Genomic DNA, 20,071 nt, shown 5'->3' with positions numbered 1-20,071 from the left:
GTCACAAAGACCTTGGGCTTATAAATAGTGTGATGTCGAGATGGATTAGCTGGGTGTGGGGCACGATGGAGCGGTGGGAGAGGCGAAGGATGGAGTTGTGGCTGCCCCATCCCTGGAAGTGTCCAAGGCCAGGTTGGACAGGGCTCGGAGCAACCTGGGATAGGGGAAAACATCCCTGTGCATGGCAGGGTGTGGGACAGAATCGGCTTTAATGTCCCTTCCAACCCAAAACATTTGGTGATTCTATGACGCCAGAGTTGTGGGATGTGGGGTTGGGGCTCCTGGGGGACCTTGCTCCAGATCTCCCCAAGGGACCCCACTGTTGGTGGGACTCACCCTGTGCCCCAGTGCTGGATGATGGTGGGTCCACGTGCACAGCCTGGGCAGAGGCCGTGCGGACTCGGGGCGTTCCAGCAAAACTGCTGAGTGTTGCCTTCCCTGCCATGAAAGAGCCAGAGCAGCTTGAACTAAATCGGATCCTGCTGATTGGAATTAGTTCAAATGCAGATGGAGCTAACTAAGCCGGCGCTAAGCGTTGGACAGCCCAGCGCCCAATTCCCATCAGCTGATTCAGGGGCTTTTCGGAGCGGCATTAGCGAAATGCCACTGTGGCACAGATGCCCATTGTGCCAGGCGCCCACCCGCTCGCCCACAGCACTTCTGGGGCTTGGGGCTCCCTGCAGGGTGCCGGGATGGACAGATGGATTCTGGGGTTGTGGCACCGGAGCCTTGCCTGTGAAGGTGGGGTGAGGCGCAGCGTAGCTGTCGGAAAAATCATCTGGGCTGCGAGACGGGGGCAGCAGCAGGGTCTGAATTAATCGGTGCCTTTATTCACTTTGGCGTGTGGCTCTCCCGCCTGCTGCCGGTGATGATCCGAGCCCAGGGTCGGGATGGCTGCAGGAGGGAGCTGGGCTGTGCGTGGCAGGGCACAGAGAGCAGTGCTGGGGACAACCTGTGCCAGCGCAGGGCTCTGCTGGGCCCTCAGCTCCTGTGACAGGCTGCACCCACACCCACCTTGTGCCCGCACATGGGTTTGGTGACCCCCCCCGGGTGCTTTCTCAGCCCCGCATGGCCCAGGGACCAGCAGGGGACTGATCCACGAGCCACCCACGCTGGCCATGTCTGCCAGGGACACAGGTCAGTGTCCCCATGAGGAGCTGCCTGGGCACAGGGAGCGGGTGACGTCCACCACTAATCGGCCAGATGGTGACACCCGGTGGTACGCCAGCCCTGAGGTCACTGCGGAGCTCAGGCTCAGGTACAGCAGGAGCTGGTGCCACCATCCATCTCCTGCATGGCTGTGGGTGCTTTGATCCAGGGCCACCCTTTGGGGACAAGGATGAGCTCAGGGTGGCAGCTCCCATCATGGAAAATCCGGGTGCTGGGCACGTACCGGGGGAGCCAGGGCTGCGTAATGAACCCCGAGTCCCGGCGGGGAGAGGAGAACTCCTGGCAGTCAAGTGCGTTCAGGCTCTGAATAAGAAGCACTTCATTCTCCTTTCAAATTGTATAATTTCTGCCTGATTGTAATGGCATATTTTAAAATTACCAGAAATCGAAGCCAGAAAATGGATACGGCTGCTTTTACTGCGAGCTGCGTTAACAAAGGATATGTAATGCATGAAATAAAAACACCTCCCTGCCCCCCTCCTTTTTTTTTTTTTAAGACAGTAATAGGAGAAAATTGGTTTTGAAACTGAATAAAAGTCCCTTTCAGAGGAAATCATTTCTTTCAGGGTACCTTTGCTGAAAGTAAAATAGTGAATAATGAAAGGTGGTTACATGATTGTCTTTCATTTAGAGAGCGCGAGGACAGATGGAATCTGGGAGAAATGCACGATTGGAATAATTGCATGGTAACAAGGCGCTTGTTGTGAAATTAGTATCTTAAGAAAGTACTGAAAAAGGCTTTTACTCATGAATACTTCATTATTAGGAGAAAACAGCACAATTTGGGTTCTCCAGACACCTGCTCGGTATTAGATGACTTCCTCCCTCCTCCTCCTCCTCCTCTTCCTCCTCCTCCTCCTCTTCCTCACACCTTTTCCCGACAAGTCTCTCCTTGTCCCTGGTTTGCTAGGGGGAGTCAGGGTGACACCCCGAGCCTGATGAGCCCAGCTGAGGCATGGACATCCTGCATGGATCCCATCCTGGGGATTATCCCAGAGCCTGGCACCCCTGCCTGGTGGAGGGCACAGAGCAGGAGTGAGCAGCACAGGTCCCATGGTGGCTGCAAAGGTGTTTTAAAGGGTGACATTTAAACCAGCAGAGCTTGGAGAGCCCCGGGCACAGCTCAGGGAGCATCAATCCATGCTTTGTTTCCTGGTGCTGATGGTCACAGGCTCTGCCAGAGGCCACCACATGCCTGAGGCCACCACATCACTCCCCTGCACCGAGACATGTGGGAAACATCCTGGATGGCTGCAGGAGGGCACGATTCCCCCATGAGTGAGAAGATGGAGTGATGTACCCAGCAGTGACACCCATCCACCATGTCCACTTGTGACCCCCGGCCATCCATGAACGTTCAGCCAAAGAGCCGCAGCGCAGGAGCTGCAGCGCTGGCGGATGGGCTCCATGCCCGCTTTTCTGCTGCTCCTGCCCACGTCTCCCTGCCCTCTCTGAGTGGGAATATCACTCCCTGCGCCAGCTGGAGCAGTGGGAGGGTGTCAGCAGCAACTGGTTATACCTCAGGCCCCCGGCAGCGGCGGCTGGGGAAGGATGTACAATGAGCAGCACCGTGGTGACGACGGATCTGGCCTGACCCCTCCAGCTTTTGTCGAGCAGATTTTGATGCCAGCTGGGAGCTGGCGACAGATCCCAGGACCCCGAGTGGGATGTTAGCACTGTCTTTCCCCAGCCCTGGCCGGGGTCACTCCGTGCCAGGAGGCACCGGCTGGCACGCCTGGCACTGCCACATTCCCGTTGGGAAGGGCGGAAAGCTCCGCAGGAAGCGCAAATCACCCGCTGAGACCTTCATATTTATTTTATATACATCCCTATTCACTTCAGGCTTTCAGAGTTGGTTGTTTATCTCCAGAGCAGCGAAGGCGCTGAGTGCTGGGGAGCTGCGCGGGGGTGGTGGCAGGGGGTGGCAGGTCCCTGGCTCACCGTGTGTCTCCTCTCTTGCAGGGTGTGGGGCGGCAACGCCCGCAGGGAAGCCCAGACCATGCTGGCCTGCCTGCAGAGGACCCAGAACCCCCCAGCCCAGCACCTCCCCTGCCCCAACAAGGCGCTGGAGCCACGCAAGTGTAAGTGCCCCGGGGGCGGGCGCCCGCTTTGATGCTGTTTCCCTTATTGAAAAAGACATTTATTTAACCGATAATTAAAAAGAGCAGGAGAAGCGGGGAGGAGAGGGGGAGGAAGGAGCCAAGATAAGCAAATTAAATTGGGTTCTGTGGTTGATAAGTCCAACTTCAGCAAACGTTGCAGAGCTGCCTGGGAAGCGTGGCGGCAGCAGAGGATGGTGCAGCCGGCCCCCCAAACCTCCCCGGCCCTTCCCCCCCTAATTACTTTCCCCGTTTGTGCTGCAGCTCGCCTTCCCCAGGAGCTGGCCTTTAAGATAAGCTGTAAACTAGTTACATTAAAATGGGATCCAAAAGGTCACTCCAGCAAAGCACCTGTCTCTCCCAGCCTTTGTCTCTCAATCCAAACCGTGATTAAATGTATATTTAATGAGCCTGCTTTAGGCAGGCGTGTTTGACCTCCCCGGCTGGGAAAGACGCATTAAGATTCTCAAGTGATGAATGTGTGTTTTAAAGAGGGGAGTGGATATTTTTCTGCTGGTCTCAGTTGGATTTTTAAACATTGCCGGCTGAAGACAAATCAGCTGCTAAAGCTCTGCTTGTTAGGCTGTGACAGCCCCCGGGTGTTTGTTTAATGAGCTGGATTTTCCTGTAGATGTTTTTTTTTTTTTTCCCTCTACCTGGGCACCAGGTGAGCTGGGCATGAGGTTTGGGTAAGCTGGGCATGGATTTTGGATGATGCTCAGCCTCTCTGGGGACCCACAGCATTGCTTCAGCATTGCACTGCCAGCCAGGAGGGTTATTTATCCCTGGAAGTTCTTTTATCCCTGAAACTTATCATGTTCATGGCCATGGACAGGGCTTGGAGCAGAAGGTGTGCCTGCCCATGGCAGAGGGGGGGAAATGGGTGATCTTTAAGGTCACTTCCAATACAAACCATTCGGATTCCATCATTTTTTGTGTGAAGCTCCCCAGTGGCCAGCACAGGGAATAGGACACCCAGACCAGAGGTGGGGTTTTGGGCACCCAGGTGTCATGCAGTGCCTCCCAGGTCTCCTCCTTGTTGGTGTCTGGAAGGAAAAAGGATGCTGCTCTTGTAAAAATATTCATAATCCATCATGCCTGAGCATTGTAGCAGCACAGGGCTGGTGAGAGGTGTCCTGTCCATGGAATAATGAGCTCAGCCATGCCCACATGGTCTGAGACCCACGGGCAGAATGAGCCTGGCAGGGTTTTCTGGAGACTGGAGGTGTTCAGCATTGAGAATCTCTGTGTGAGCTCGTTGTGCTCCTGGGGTCGGGATACACCTGCTGGTCCCCACAGCATTCCCAACAGAGCTAAGGACCAGCTGAGCTCATGGAACAAAGCCCAGAGGCACCTTCCTGCTGGGGGGGTGGTGCTTTCTAGCATTTCCCACCCTGCCATAGGTGCTGAAATAAGGAGGTTTGGGAAGCAGGAGCCCTTATGTGGTGTCACACACGGTGCCATGTATGTGACACCATGTGTGTGGAGCATCTCTCACTGGGTGTGAGAGACCCTTCTGGATACAGCTGCCTGTGTCCTGGGAGGGTCCCAGCCCCAGGACCCCAATGGTCCTGGAGTTGTGCCAGTGGGATGGGGGCAGAGGTTTGCCCCCTGGCAGTGTGGGGTACCCAGGAGACAGTTTTTGACTGATCTCACCCCATCCCTCAGGCAGCACCGTGCTCACCTGAGATCTCCAAGAGATTTGTGTCCCCTGGGATGGGTGGCAGCAGCCAAGCTCCTGCCCAGACCCCCACGCTGCACTCACCACGGGCTGCCACCAGCCAGGTCACCTTAATCAAAGTTTAGCTGCCCGTATGTTTCCGCTCATTACGGGCAAATCCGGCGCGTCTCGCTCCTCTCTGCCTCCTGCCAGCGCAAATTAAATTGCAGGTGACATCCAGGGCCACGCATCTGGCTTGGAATACAATTTTCCCTTCCTTGTTCATGGCACCTGTGGGGGAAGCAGGGTGGAGGGGCTGGGAGCAGGCGCGGGGCTGCCACCGGAGCGCCCGCCGGGGAATCGGCACGGAGAGCGCGCTCTTCAAACCAGGCGCAATTTAGAAGTGCCTCTGATTACTTAATTTGCTCCTGAGTATCTCAGTAATTATCTTTATGGGTCTTATTTCTGTCCTCTGGCATTGTTTCTGTCGATATTAAATGAGTCTGGCTCTCGGCACATTGGCCGTCTGGCCCGGCACCACTGTGAAATCCTATTATCCTGCCCGCGCCGCTGATTAATTTTGGTATTAATTTCACGTAAAAGGTGAGCTGACTCATTTTCCTGCCCATGCAGGGAGCTGCTGGTGCCTTCACCCCTCGGTTCTGCCCCTGGCCTTTCCTGCTGATTGTTGTCCCCCCCATCTCTGTGCCTCCCACGTCTGTGTGGCTGCATCCCAGCGGGCCTGGAGCATCCCACAAAATCCATCCTGACAGAGCTGGAGGTGACTTTGCTGCTGTTGCCAGTGGTATTCCCAAAACTTTTCCATAGGAACCAGCCTGGCATGCCTTGAGGAGGATGCAGGAAGGTGCCAGAGCCCTTCCAGCCCTCCCTCCTCCAGCAGAGGAGCAGGAGCCTGCAGAGCAGCAGCATCCTCAGGAAAATATCATGTCCAATTAACTCCAGCAGCCTGGTCCCTTTTGATTTTATCCTGGGCACATTACAGGAATCCTGAGCTTTATTTAAATTATAAATCAAATAATGCCCCTCTCAGCTTGGCCAAACTCTCTGGTCGCTCCCACTCTCTCGGCAGTCACAGAGCAGTGGATGGTATTTAATGAAATGTTGTATTCCATGTGCTCTCCTCCAGCCAGCCTGGGGCTGGGAGTGTGGCAGGGAGCAGGATGTGTGTCCCCCTAAAGGCGCTGGGAGCCGTGGGGAGTTCACAGAGGTGAACCTCCTGAGCATCCTCTGTGGCCTACAGGAAAGATGGAGAGGGGTTATTTACAAGACTGTGGAATGGCAGGATGAGTGGGAATGGCTTCACACTGACAGAAGGAAGGGATAGATGGATTTTGGGAAAGAATTCTTCCTTGTGAGGGAGGTGAGGCCCTGGCACAGGGTGCCCAGAGAAGCTGTGGCTGCCCCTGGATCCCTGGAAGTGTCCCAGGCCAGGTTGGACAGGGCTTGGAGCAACCTGGGATAGTGGAAGGTGTCCATGCCCATAAGGTCCCTGCAACCCAAACCAGCCTGGGGATTCTTTCACCATTCACATCCTCTGTGCCAGGGGTCCCACGGGAGCTGTCACCTCAGCCCCATGGGGACAGTGTGATAAATGGCTCTTTGGGGGCAGCACAAACTCTCACAGGGTATTTAATACCTTCCCTGGGTATTTGAACACTAACGAGGGGATGGCCCTAATGAGAGGTGATGGCCAGGGCTCGCTGCCAGGGACTCAGCTCCAGGGTCACACACAGCTCTCCCTGCACCTGTGGGGACTCTAATCAGTGATAAACAGTTAATTGCACACGGGATGAGGCCCCATTTAATGGCCTCTCGTTACCCAATTCTGCTTGTTCCAAGGGCATTTTCATTAGAGTGGCTGCAGCGAGGCTTTGCTTTTGTACACACCCATAAAACATCATTTTAATTTCATGAGGGGTTACACATGAGTGAAGTAAGATTAATTCTTTCATTTTCAGTTTCTGGAAGGGATCGGTTAATGATGGTTCTGTGTATTTATATACGTGCCATAAAAAGGAGTTCAATTAACTGCTGGGCCCAAAATGTGCTGTTGACTTGCACTTTCCCTGCCAGGAATTGCTGCAAAAACACTTTTCCATTGGTCATGTGTGGAGGGTGAGGTGGGGCTGCTCAGTGCCCATCTCCTGCCAGGTCAGAGCCCTGGATTTGGGGTGGCTTTGGCTGGTAATGGTGCAGTGCCCAAGGTTTGGTTTGTGTCCCAAACTCCCCAGGATTGTGGTGGTCCGTTGGCCACAGAGCAGGTTGCTGGGCACTGGCAGACCCCAGGATGGGGCACCCTGCTTTGGGGGTGCCCATCCTGCTCCTCTCAGCAGGTACAGAACCCATGTCTTAAATTAATTAAAATATTAATTGGCTGTGGATGAGTGAGCAGAGGGGCTGGGGGCAGCTGGGATGAGCTGCAGGGACAACAGAGGTGGTGGGGTCCCCTCCTGATGGCATCAGGGCTTCTGAGAGGTGGCACTGGCATGGCATTGGGGTGGCAGTTGTGTTGGAGTGGCCTCAGGGTGCCTTTGGGGTGGCTTTTTAGGGCTCTGTTGGCTTCAGATGGGTGGCACAGGGTGTTGGGTGCCCTCAGGGCTGTTGGGTGGCACGTAGGTGACATTAAAGCAGTATAGTGGTAGCCTCATGGTAGTGCTGAGGTGGCACTTGAGGATCATGAGGGTGGCATCAGGGCAGCATTAGGGTCCATTGGGGTGACAATGGGACAGCATCAGGCTGGCTTTGGGGTGACAATGGGACAGCATCGGGCTGGCTTTGGGATGGCACCGGGGCATCCTCGCGCCGGGGCACGGTGTCTGTGGTGGCTGTGGTGGCACAGAGCACGGTGCCTGTGCAGGGCTAATACCTCGTGGAGGAGACAAATGGGAAGTGACACGTGTGTGTGTAGACGGGTATTTGTGGTGACGCTTTGACTGCAGATAATAAAGTGCTCGCCCCGAGGTGATCCAATTCAGCAGCCGCCTCGGCAGAGCCGCGCGCGACGAGGGGGAGAAGAAAGGGGAGGAAGAAAGGCCCGTCTGAAATGACATGTCAGCCTAAAAAGGGAACGTGTTAACGGATGAATATCTGGGGACGGCGAGCCCGGCGCTTCCCTTTGTGCTTTGTCATGAATTTTGTTGTCTTTGCAGATTCCGGCGCTGCCGCCGCCGCGCGGGGTTTGCCACCTACGGTTATTCAGATGGATTCCTCCCGCTGTTATTGCTGGAGTTGGGTTAATTTAAACCCCCAGAGCTGGGTTTGTCTCAGCTCCTGGCACTGGGGATGCTCCACGCCGGGGTCAGGGGGTCCCACAGTGGGGGCTGTGCCGTGGGGATGCGGTGATTTTGGGGACACGGGTGGTGCTGTCCCTTCAGTGATGGGGAGGGCAGCCAGGGACCCCCACAGCACCTCTGTGCCACCCATCCTGGGGACACTGTCACCACTCTGTGCCACCCATCCTGGGGACACTGTCACCATAGAAACCGCTGCTCATGCCGGGTGGGAGGGCTGGGGGATGTGGCAGCCGCCCAACCCTCCTGGAGCAGTGCCCACAGCCCCCCCAAAAACCACGTGGCTGCTCTCCCCATGCCCATCCATTGGGCACCCCGGTCTGGGCAGGGCAGCATCCCCCAGGCACCCCCCAGCTCCATCTGGGACCCTCTGGAATGTGCCCTGCCCTTGGCTGGGGTCACTGGCTCTGTGTGCCAGCTGTGCCAGGCTCTGCCCTCCAGGGCAGCCAGATCCTGCCAGGCAGCTTTGCTGCTTGGGGCACAGACCCAAAACTTGAAGGACTGTCTTGATTTGTTAAATGTAGCAGCTTTTGTTTGTTTTCTTGCAAGTGTTTTCCAAATATTGAGGTTTCTTCCAAGTGTTTTGCAAATATTTAGGGTTTAGCTTTTACAAAATCTGTTCCCAGCGCGGCAGGCAGAGAAAAAGGGGATTTTTGATGCTTTTTGAAGCTTGGAAGGCATTGGGATTGCCTTGCTGCGAGGGGAACAGGGATCCTGGTCCCAAAGCTGGGGACGAGCTCTCTGCTCTCACAGAATTTAATTCATTTGGAGGCTGCAGCACTATTATTTTTTAATAAGAGCCATTGGCAGGGCTGCTGAGGTCCCCAGTGTGCTCCTGCCTCCTCCCGGCATCACTCCGCTTCCCACCCCTCCTGCCCCTGTGCCAATTAAAAATCCTGCCTAATTGCTGCCCTTCTGCCCTGCCAGCTCAGAGAGGCCGGGCAGGAGCAAACCAGGAGCCCAGGGCTGGAAATGCCAGTGCTGTTCTGGGAGAGAGGCAGGGCAGGACAGGATGGAGGGTGAGGATGAGCAGGGAAGGTGAGGTTGGGTAGGATGCTCAGGGCTCCAGGAAAATGCCCCTTCCCAGGGTGAATGTGGCAGTGGGACCACGTGAAGACAGATCTGGGAAGGAAGCTTTTCTTGAGCTGCTTTTTTGGGGTCGAGCCCTCCATTGCAGCTTTTTTCCCATCTGAAAAAGGGGTGAAAAGCCTTTTCCTTTGGGACCACAGTGAAGGCCAGGCCCATCCTCTGCTCAGGGAATCTTCCAGCCAGCCACACGTCGCCTTCGGCAGCGTTATAAAGATTCCCTGCCGAGATTACTTCTTTCATTTATTGCAAAATATTGTAGCGCCTTCGATGTGTAAAAATAAGGATTGTCCCATCTTATCTGGGAAGGAATGGGGGGAGGGAGGGAGCAGCACGTGTCTCTCGTGCTGCTGTTAACCACTGAGGTGCCGTGTCCTGCCACATCCCTTCTCAGCTTCTCCCTGAGCAGTCCTTGCTCAGGGCTGTGGTGCTGCTGGTGCTGATCCCCAAATTGTTCCTTCTGTGCACCCAAACATCCTCATGCTCCCCATCCCCTTCCAGAGCTGGGCAGCTGCCAGGCAGTGCAGCCTCATGGACTGGAAATTGAAGGCACAAATTGCTGGTGCCCATGTTCATCATCATCCAGGGGAGAGGGAACCCAGCCAGGGGTGTTGTTCCAGCACCATCCTGGGGGTCACACAGGCGCCCCCTGAGTGGAGCTTCCTGCTGTGTGCTGAGCGTCCATCCTGCCCTTCCTGGTCCTGAGCATCCTTTCTAGCAGTGAGGATCCACTCTGTCCTTCCTGGTTCTTATCATTCCTCCTGATCCCCAACATCCTTCCCAGGACTGAGCATCCCTCCTGGTCTTGAGCATCATTCCTCTCCTTCCTGCTCCCGGGCATCCTTCCTGGTGCCATTTTGATCCCACAACTGCTTTAACCAAGTTAAACCAAGCTAACCCTGGTTAGCTTCCCTTCTCTCCTTTCTTCCCATCTTCCTTTTTTTTTCCCTAGACCTTGTGGCTGTAGCCAGGCGAGGTGTGGGGGTCCCTGGGGACACCAGGGATCAGAGGAATGCAGAGGATGCAGGGAATAGTGTGAATATGGGGGATTTGGGAGATGCAGGGAATGCTGGATCTGTGGGGGATGTGAGTGATGCCAGCAGCAGGTGGGCACGTTTGAGGAGGTTTTGGGAGAGGGGTTTCTCCCACCCTTCCTGCAGCCATCCCTGCTCCCTGTTGGACATTTTGCCTCATCCTGCTGCTCTGGGCACAGCAGGGCTGGAGCTCCCTGCTCCATAAACCAGAGATTTATCCCGGACCGCGGCCCCAGCGGGGTCTGGGATTTACATCTGTGTCTGGGACTGGGTTTGGTGGCCAATTTGCTAAAGTAAAAAGTTGTTTAGCTGGAGGCATAATCTCATAAGCCCGTGCTGCCATTAGCTGGGGTCTCCTCGCTGCCGTGGCTTTCCAATAATGCTCCAAGCAGAAGCTCAGAGTAATATAAAAAGCCATCGGATTATTACTGCGGGCGATGCATTTTCCATTTACAGTAATAAAATACCGAAGAAACAAAACAATTTAAAATTCCAATAAAATTCAAACCAAATCTTCAGCTGCTGAGCAGATTCAATTATTTAGCCGTTATTGAGTGCAGGCTGGAAAAATAGAGCAGGTCAGGGAGGGAGGGGGAGCTTGGGGCGGGGAGGGGGGTGCCGGACGCATCCCATGGGAATGCCAGTGAGGGAGGGAAGGAGCTGGGAGGAGGGGCTGGTCTGTGGCAGTGCCTGGGCTGGGTTTAGGGATGGCAAGAGGTGGTGATGGCTGTGCCAGCTGCCGGCCGTGAGATCTGCCGTGCATCCCCAACCCACAGGCTGTGACGCTCCAAGTCCAGGAGGAGATGGACATGGAGGAAAAACAGCGAGAGGCAGTGTTGGGGCTGGCTCCAGGTTCAGGAGGAGATGTACAGGAAGGACAAACAGCGAGCGGCAGTGTTGGGGCTGGCTCCGATGCTCCGGGTTCAGGAGGAGATGGACACAGAGGACAAAGAGCGAGCGGCAGTGTCGGGGCCGGCTGCGCCCGCCGGTGCCGCGGTGGCTCGGGCGAGTTTGCATCCCGCAGCAATTAGAGCCCCTGGAAAGCAGTAATTACTGCGGAGAGCGGCAGCGCCGCCGGCAGAGCGGCTCTCTGTAATTTTCCCGGCGGGGGTGCAGTGCGTCACCCTGAGATGTGACAACACAACCGAGTCGGTGCCTTGTCACATCCAACGCAGCTGGAGCAAAGAGGCGACAAAGGCTGCGGCGGGCACGCGCCCCGGCTGGCGGGTGGCGATGGCCTCGCATCCAGGCTTGGATCCAGGCTGATCCAGGCTCGGATCCAGGCTCAGATCCAGGCTCGGATCACCCGCCTTGTCCCATGGCACAGGGCCAGCCCTAAAGTGTCACCTGTAGCCCCAGTGCTTGGGGATAGGGTTTTGGTTATCCCTGTCCGGGAGCCGCGTGTCTCCAGGTGACACCACCTCCTTCCCTCTCTCTTGTAACAGCCCCTTGGTTTTTTAATATTTTTTTCTCGGAAAGGAGCATTTTCCACAGAATGGGCTCATTAGGGATTCTGCAAGTGTCACCAGCTAATTAGTGTCATGTTAATTGAGTATTCACAATACTGCCACCTCCAAGGACAGTGGTGCTGGCATGAAGGGGAATGCAGATGTGCGTGCCATGCCGTTCCATGCTGTGCCATTCCATGCTGTGCCATTCCATGCTGTGCCTCTGGGTAAAGAAATGCCATTCTCAGCCCCCTGCACCCACTGGCTTGGGCGGTGCCCATGTCCAGCAGAGCCCCCTCAGTGTGCCCTCACTGCCCTGCTGGCTCTGCAGGAGCTTCCCAGGGCTGGAGGCTCAGTGCCTGGGATGTCCTGGTGCCACACGTCCCCATGTGTCCTGCCAGAGGGAGCTGCTGGTGCTGTTCCTCCCGTGTTCCAACAGCTCCTCTAAATCCTCCTCAAAGGCACTGCTTTTAATTGGCTTAATACACCTGTTAATGACAATGCCTATTTAAGACACCTGCAAAAAGCCCATAACATCAGCTTAATGGGAGCAATGGCTGGCGCAGGTGCTGCGTCCTGCCTGGGCAATGACTGCCCTGATGGCGAATATGGGGAGCATGGAGAGTGGCCATGGATGGAGAGCGTGGAGAGCAGCCACAGCCTCGCTGCTGTGTCCCCCCTCTGCTGCTGGGAGCAGGGATGATGTGGAGAGTCACAGATTCCAGTGCATCCCTCCTGCTGAATCCTGGATTTAAGCAATGCCTGGTTCATCCGGGCATGTCACAGCCATGGAAATGTCACAGCCATGGAAATGCCACTCAGAGTGGAACTGGGACAAGCAATCCCCTCACAGGGAATGTGGAATGTGCCCAGAGGTGCAGCTCTTCCGTGGTGACTTTGCCACCCAGGGTGTGGTGACATCAGGGGTTGCTGATGCTGGTGGCATCGGGAGCTGAGTGCTCCAGGTACCATTGAGGGGCTGAACTGCTTGGGAAGGCTGGGCCTCCCCAAACCCCCCAATTTTACCATCTCTCCCTTGCAAAATCTTCCTCTGGGCAGCCACCAGGTCTGGTATTCCCAGTGTGCCATAGATATCCCTTGGCAGTGCTGGGAATTTTGGGAACCAGCTGGGAACCAACCCTCATTCCCATGTTCCAACGTGTACATGCACGTGCCTGCATCTGTGTGTGTGTGTGAGTGTGTGTGGAGATTTTAAGCACCTAATTTATTCCATCTATTAGATAGATTTTGTAGATTTAATCATTTTCACAGTTGGTGGCTCATTGGATACTCAAGATAAACTCCAAATGAAAGTATAATGGGAACGACAAATGAGTTTTCACACCAGAATGGCAGAAACTTGCTCAGGAAAGAGTTTGAAAGGAACAAAACTATATACATATATAATTTTTTTTTTCTGCAGTGGCTTTTGCTGACTCCAGTAGGTTACCACAGTTAATTTCACCAGTTTTGTTCATCTGTAAAATTGCATAAAAGTGACATTTTTGTGCTCATTATAGGAACTGCTGATTTATGGCTGGTAAATGCAATGCTTTTCCATTTTTGGTGAGGTTCTCGTAGCAGTGCAAAGCACCCATGAAATTGCTTGTATAATGTAGTTTAAATCCAATCTCAGAGAAAGATTCCCCCGTTGGGTAAAGTGACATTTCCATTCTCCACACCGAGTTTATTTTAGGCCACTTACAAGTGACTCCCGTCAGCGGGAGGGGACAGCTCGGTGCCGTGACCTGGTTTCTGCCTGGAGAGGTCCAAGGGGAAGATGGTGGGAGGACGATGCTGGGATGCTGGGTCCCCTCACCCTGCTGGCACTGGATTCACCCCAAGCTTTGCTCCCACAGGCGAGACGGCCCCCATGCATTCCCCACGCTACCCCAGCCCCGCCGAGCTGGACGCCTACGCACAGAAGGTGGCCAACAGCCCGCTGACCATCAAGATCTTCCCCACCAACATCAGGGTCCCCCAGCACAAGCACCTTAACCGGACGGTGAACGGCTACGACACCACGGGGCAGAGGTACAGCCCCTACCCCCTGCATGCTGGCGGCTACCAGGGGCTGCTGGCCATCGTCAAAGCCTCCAGCAAAAGCGTGGTGAAGAACTCGGAGGGGAAGCGGACTAAGCTCTCGCCCGCCCAGGTGGGCGTCGCTCCCTACCCCGCCTCAAGCACTTTAGCTCAAGGTCCCTCCTGTGCCGGGCAGCTGAGCTACCACGGCGGCCAGAAGCAGCTGGAGGGTCCCGTGCCCCCCAACGTGACGGTGGCGGCCTCGGTGCTGCCGCTGGCGGGCAGGAGCCTGGTGCTGCCGCCCTCCAACCTGCCCTCCATCCAGAGCATCATCTACCAGATCAATCAGCAGTGCCAGGCGCAGGGTGCCCAGCCCGGCTGCCCGGCTGTCGTGGCCGCCCACCCCAGCCCTGCCAAGCACGGCGCCTTCGCCCCCAGCTACGGCGGCACCGTCCTGCCCGAGTGCCGCAAGGGCGCCGAGCTGGCGCTGGGCTCCAACCCGGCCGCCGCCCTGGGACCCAAGGCGGGCGTTTACCCCGAGGGCATGGACTACCTGGTGTGGCAGCAGAAGCAGCAGCAGCAGCAGCACCTGCGAATGTACAGCGGGGGCAGCGGCGGCGGCGGGGCTCTCAGCAAATCCCCCGAGACGTGCGCGGGCGCCTCGCGGCCCTACGGGCTGGGCGGCGCCGCCGACAAGGTGAGCTCGTCCCCCTTGAACTGCATGCACGGCAACTTCGCGGTGGGGCAGTACTTCGCTCCCCCCTGGAACAGCATCCTGGTGACCCCCAACAGCGACTGTTACAACCCGCCGGAGCTGGGGGCCGGGCCCCGCGAGCTGGGGGTGCCCCCGGCCGAGGGGCTGCCCAGCAAGACCCTCTGCAATACCTCCATCCTCAGCAGCAGCCTCCAGTCCCTGGAGTATCTCATCAACGACATCCACCCGCCCTGCATCAAGGAGCAGATGCTGGGCAAGGGCTACGAGACCGTGTCTGTGCCAAGGCTCTTGGACCACCAGCACGCCCACATCCGCCTGCCCGTCTACAGATAAGGGACGGATGCTGCTCTTCCCAAACCCAGGGCGAGGACTTTGGCGCGAGCTGCGGGTGCCGGACCGCGGCAGCGAGGGCGGGGGGACAGGGAGGGGGACGCGGGGCTGGCTGCTGAAAGGGCTCCCGGGACACTGGCGTTGCACCGGGGTCCCCAGACTGGACACGCCCGCGACCCGCTGGAAGCCGAAGGACCGCTTGTCTATATAGCTCAGAAATCATTTTATCTCCACGAATGTGAACAGGGAATTGCTACAAGTTGCTGCTATCCAGGGAGGGGAGGCTCTGCTGCTGTGCTGGCGGTGCCCAGAGCGGGGCAGAGCCCGGTGTTGTGGTCGGCCGGGAGGCTCCAGGGTGGGTCCCAGCCCAGTGTGCGGCTGGGAGGCTCCGTGGTGGCCAGTGCTGACCTGGCAGCTGTCCAGGAGGCTCCACAGTGGCTGGGAGGCTCCGTGGTGGCCAGTGCCAGCCTAGTGGTGGCCAGTCCCAGCCCGGCGTGTGGCCGCAGGGAGCTGGCGCCTGACCTGTAGCTGAAGTCCGTAACTTGCACTGCTTTGATTAAAGCTAATAACTGGGGACAGTCTGGAGGCTATTTAAGAAAAACACTTGAAAACTTGAACAGATTTTTTGGTTTTTTTAATTTTGGTTTTTTTTTTTTTTTTTAGTTGACTTAGGCTGTACATCTATGTGTTGGCTGCTACAGAGTCTCCTCCCACCCCTCTTCCTCCTCATCCTCCTCCTCTCACCCGGCCCCACAGTGGCCACGGCTCCTATTCCCACTCAACCAGGAGGTTCGGGACCCCCTCAGCCCCTCTCTCCTGGGAACACCTGGCTCTCACACATCCAGGCTGTTTTATTTCCCCCCTTACTGTCAGTTCTACCTTGGTTCTGGGTCGCGGTACTGGGGTGCTCACATACCTCCTTTTTTTTCTCTTTTTTTTTTTTTTTAAAAAAACACAAACAATTCCAAAATTATTATGGTCCATTATTCACTCTGTGTAATTCTGTGTTTAATAGATTTGTTCATTTACAAAAGACTCCTCACCATGAAATACAAAGTGTTTTGATGTTTAAAGGTAAAAGAAGAATAATATCCCGATGAAACCCAAGGTGATTGTGCTCGGAAAAGAGGTACTGTATCCCTGAAAGCCTGTTCAAGCACTAAGTGCATTTACAAATCTCTGAGAATGTTTTTTTTTTATACTAAAATTGACCATTATATTCTACTGTGAGAAGTGCTGGCTGCACTATATTGTTTTAAAAATGAGAAAACAAAATGAAAAAAAGGAAAAAAAAAAAAAAGAAAAAAAAAAAACCAACACAAAACCCGCAAGCCGTGTGTCCGGATGGTGTTTTTCCCAAAGTAAAACCAGGATCTCACTGGATGTGTGCTCTGGAGTCTCTTTGCTTTGCTGTGGCCTCCCCCAGAGCCAGGACAACTCCCCTGCTCCCAGAGATTTTTAGGGCACGGAGGAGCACCTATAAATAACCTGTTAACGATGCTGAGCCATTAATCCGGTGGCACCAGTCTCCATCTCACACCCAAGGGGTGGCACATGGGACAAATCCCTGGGATTAGGGCTGTGGCCTCACGTGCACCCGGAGGACAGGGTCAGACACCGTGTCCCCATCCTGTCACCAGCGCAGGGGGTGGCATCCCTGCTGCCATCCATCACTCCTGTTTCCCACTGGGTTTCCCTTGCAGGGCCATTCCTGGTGCCCAGGTGGGGTGGGGGCTCTCTGGCGGCCCTAAATCCGACCCCGCTGCTCTGCCCAGCAGCAGCAATCACAGCAGGATAGTGGGACTGAATCCCAAATTGCTCCTGGCATCCCAAATGCATCTCCCCGGCCTCCGTGTCCCATGGTGGGACACACGGCGTGGCCTTATCCCAGCCAGGGAGGGGACTGAGGGTGGCAGAGGCTCAGCTGCCTTCTGTGCATGACCAGGAAGGTACAGGGATGGGATGGGATGGGATGGGATGGGATGGGATGGGATGGGATCCAATGGGGACGGGAATGGGGACAGGATGAGGATGGGAATGAGGATGGGGATGGGATGAGATGGGATAGGGATGTGGGCAGAACAGGGATGAAGATGGGGATGAGATGGAGACAGGGATGAGGATAGGATGGGATAAGAATGGGGAAGGGGACGAAGATGGCGATGAGATGGAAAGGGATGGGACAGGACGGGACGGGACGGGATGGAATGGGATGAAGATGGGGACAAGGACAGGCATGATGATGGGGACACAGCACGTGCCTGGAGCTGTCCCATGGCCATGGCTGAGGCCGGGGCTGGCAGCTCCACTTGTCTCCTTTGCTCACTCACCACAAGGGCGCGCGCGGCTCCACCGGTATTTATGGCACGCCGGGAGGGGACCTCTCTGTCACCAGCAGTGAGCAGCGTGACAGCCGATGCGGGGAACAAAGAGAAATTGGGACAAAAGGAAATTTTCACAGAGGTTAACATTGCTGATGGGGGGCTGCCACTGCCTGCCTGTGCGTTAAAATTATTCCGTCTGGAGGAAGATCACTGCTCAGATCTTTGTCATTAAAAAGATGCCACATCAAAGGAATGTGAGGCTGGAGCACGGCAGGGCCTCTGTGCAGGGCAGCCCCTCCTTAGGGACCCCCAAACACCAAAGGGGGACTCTACAAACGCTGGGGTGCACTGGACCATGCTGGGGGCTCCAGGAGAAACTTTGCTCCATCAGTGGTGCCCGTGGGAGGAGGATTCATGAGCGCTGCCTCCATCAGATTTCCCAGCTCGCCATAAATCTGGGCGAGTGGCTGCGAGCGACGGCGCGATCCATCTTGCAGGTCTCCAAGTCATTACATTCCATTAGGAGGTGTGCGGGGGTTTTTATTATTTAGCAGGTTAATTCTCCCCTCAGATCACTCCTTGGGAGGAGGATTTCGCTGGGGAGGCTTCAAGTGTGGAATGCAAAATGAATGGGTTCCTCCTTGGTGGGCACCTGCTGCAGTGCCAGCTCTGGCAGGTGCAGGTGAGCACTGGGGGACACAAAAATGTGCACAGACACTGGTGGAGATGGGATAGGGACACGTGAGGTACATCCCACCACAGCCCATTGCCCTTCCATTCCATGGGGCACAGCACCCACGAGGGCTGTGGGAACACACTGAAGGAAACAACGCTGCTTCTGGCCTACAAATACCTTCCTATTAAAATTATACCAATAATAATAATACCAATAATAACACAAATTTCTAAGGCAGATGTGCATGAGGCTGATATTAAACTTAGCGGCCGCCTTTGCTGTTTGGGAGCGAGGAGGAGAGACAGGCAGTATAAATTGCACGGCTGCAAAAGGACTTAAAAAAACCCATCTCTCATTTTGATTGATATTAGCTTCACAAATTAAGCTTTAGATTTATCTAAAAATAAATTTGCTTCCCCGCTCCGCATTCTGGATGACAAGTGCTTTTCTCTTCCCTTTGTTGGGTTTGTCATCTCTGGCAGGGCGGCGCGGGGAGGGGCGCGAGGGGGCCGGGGCCGAGCACCCCCCGTTCACCAGCTGAGGCTGAAACAGCTCCAGACTTGGTGGGGCAGGGGGTAAAAGGGCCAAAACCAATCCCTGAAGGTGGCAGAGGCTTCCTGTGCTGGGATGTCACCACAGTGGCTGTGGTGGCCCTGTCCTCACACGGTGTAGAGTGGTGATGATGATGATGCAGGGGCTTGGTGACAGCTGTCCTTCCCACAGCCCAAATCTTTTTAAAGCTCACTGATATGCGGCCTCTTGGCTTTGGGGCATTAAGATCTGCACGGGAGGGGAGAAAATTGGTTTATGTCTCATTTTACTGGAAAATCCTATCCCTGGTGCTGCAGCTGGGGGCAGCCACGGTGCTGAGCCCATCTCTGGCTGAGTCCCGTTCCAAAGCTCCCCAGCCACCACACATGGCCCAGCCAGGACTGCCCACTGTGGACCCAGTCAGGTGAAAGCCAAGTTCATTGTTTTCACCCAAGATCCAGCCTAGAAGCAGAGCAGCTCAGCTCCTCATTCGATTATGAAGCAGGAGCCGCCACCTCCGCCTCTCCCGAGGAGCGATAATGAAACATATTCATCCCTCACCCTGGGGAAATACTTAAACCACAATATGAGAGATGTATGTAAATCACATTTAAACGGAGACGGCGCCGTTAACGCTGACGGCGACTCATCAAGTTGGAAGATGAAGTGTCCCCTCTGCTGCTAAACGTTTTCTGAGAGAGCTGGGCTGTCTCCAGGCCCTGGCCAGGGTCTTTGTCAGTGCCACCGTGTCACCATGCCGCTGGTGCCGGCCCAAAGTACGTACCACGTACCACGCACCACGTCCGGCTGTTGAAGGAATGCTCACCAGTGCAGGTGGCAGGGAGGATGAGGAGGAAAGGAGTTACAGAGTGGGGGTGATGAATGGGATGGTCCGATGATGGGGATGGGATGGGGACCCACGGGGACGGGCTAGGGACGGGAGGGGATGGGGTACGGATGTTATGGGGATGCGGAGAGCTGGTTTGCCGCGGCCCGGTAGCGGCCCCAGCCCTGCGCTCGGGGTGCGGGGTCAGCCCGGCGGGACCGGGACCGGGCCCGCATGGCGCGGTGTGTGCCGCCCTCCAGTGGAGCGAGGGTGCACCGCATCCCTGCACCGCACCTGTGCATCGCAACCATGTGTCACACCTGTGCATCATCACATCCCTGCACCGCACCTGTGCATCGTAACCATGTGTCACACCTGTGCATCATCACATCCCTGCACGTGTACATCATAACATCCCTGCACCGCACCTGTGCATCGTAACCATGTGTCACACCTGTGCATCATCACTTCCCTGCACCTGTACATCATCACATCCCTGCACCACACCTGGACATCATAACTGTGCACTGCACCTGTACATCGTATCCCTATGTCACACCTGTACATTGTAACCATGTTCCACACCTGTGCATCATCACATCCCTGTACACCACGGCCCTGCACCTACACCTGAGCTCAGCCCGATGGGTGACCGTGCCCAAAGGCACGGCACGGCTTGGCGTGGTTTGGCTTGGTTAGCACTTAGGAGCAGGCAGCTCCTCCATCCTATCCCTCCATCCGAGCCCTGCCGGCAGCCTGGCTGTCCCGTCCGCAATCACTCAGCGCCGGGAGGAGACGGCGGTGGCGGGTCAGTCTTTATTACCAAATAAATAACCGTA

General features: G+C 55.7%; 1 protein-coding gene across 1 annotated transcript in view; it reads left to right on the top strand.

Annotated features, from left to right (window-relative positions):
* FAM222A (family with sequence similarity 222 member A) overlaps positions 1–16,228 on the top strand; it is a 28,311-nt gene extending 12,083 nt beyond the window's left edge. Inside the window, exons 2-3 of the mRNA XM_030959261.1 lie at positions 3,133–3,251; positions 13,668–16,228. Of these exons, the coding sequence (XP_030815121.1) occupies positions 3,170–3,251; positions 13,668–14,878 (1,293 nt within the window). The 5' untranslated portion in view covers positions 3,133–3,169 and the 3' untranslated portion in view covers positions 14,879–16,228. The remainder of the gene's footprint in view (positions 1–3,132; positions 3,252–13,667) is intronic.
* The last annotated feature ends 3,843 nt before the right edge of the window (positions 16,229–20,071 follow it).

Source organism: Camarhynchus parvulus, chromosome 15 (assembly GCF_901933205.1).
Source record: "Camarhynchus parvulus chromosome 15, STF_HiC, whole genome shotgun sequence".
Lineage (NCBI taxonomy): Eukaryota > Metazoa > Chordata > Aves > Passeriformes > Thraupidae > Camarhynchus > Camarhynchus parvulus.
Note: the sequence above shows the minus strand (reverse complement) of the source record. Positions and strands in the feature narration are given on the sequence as shown.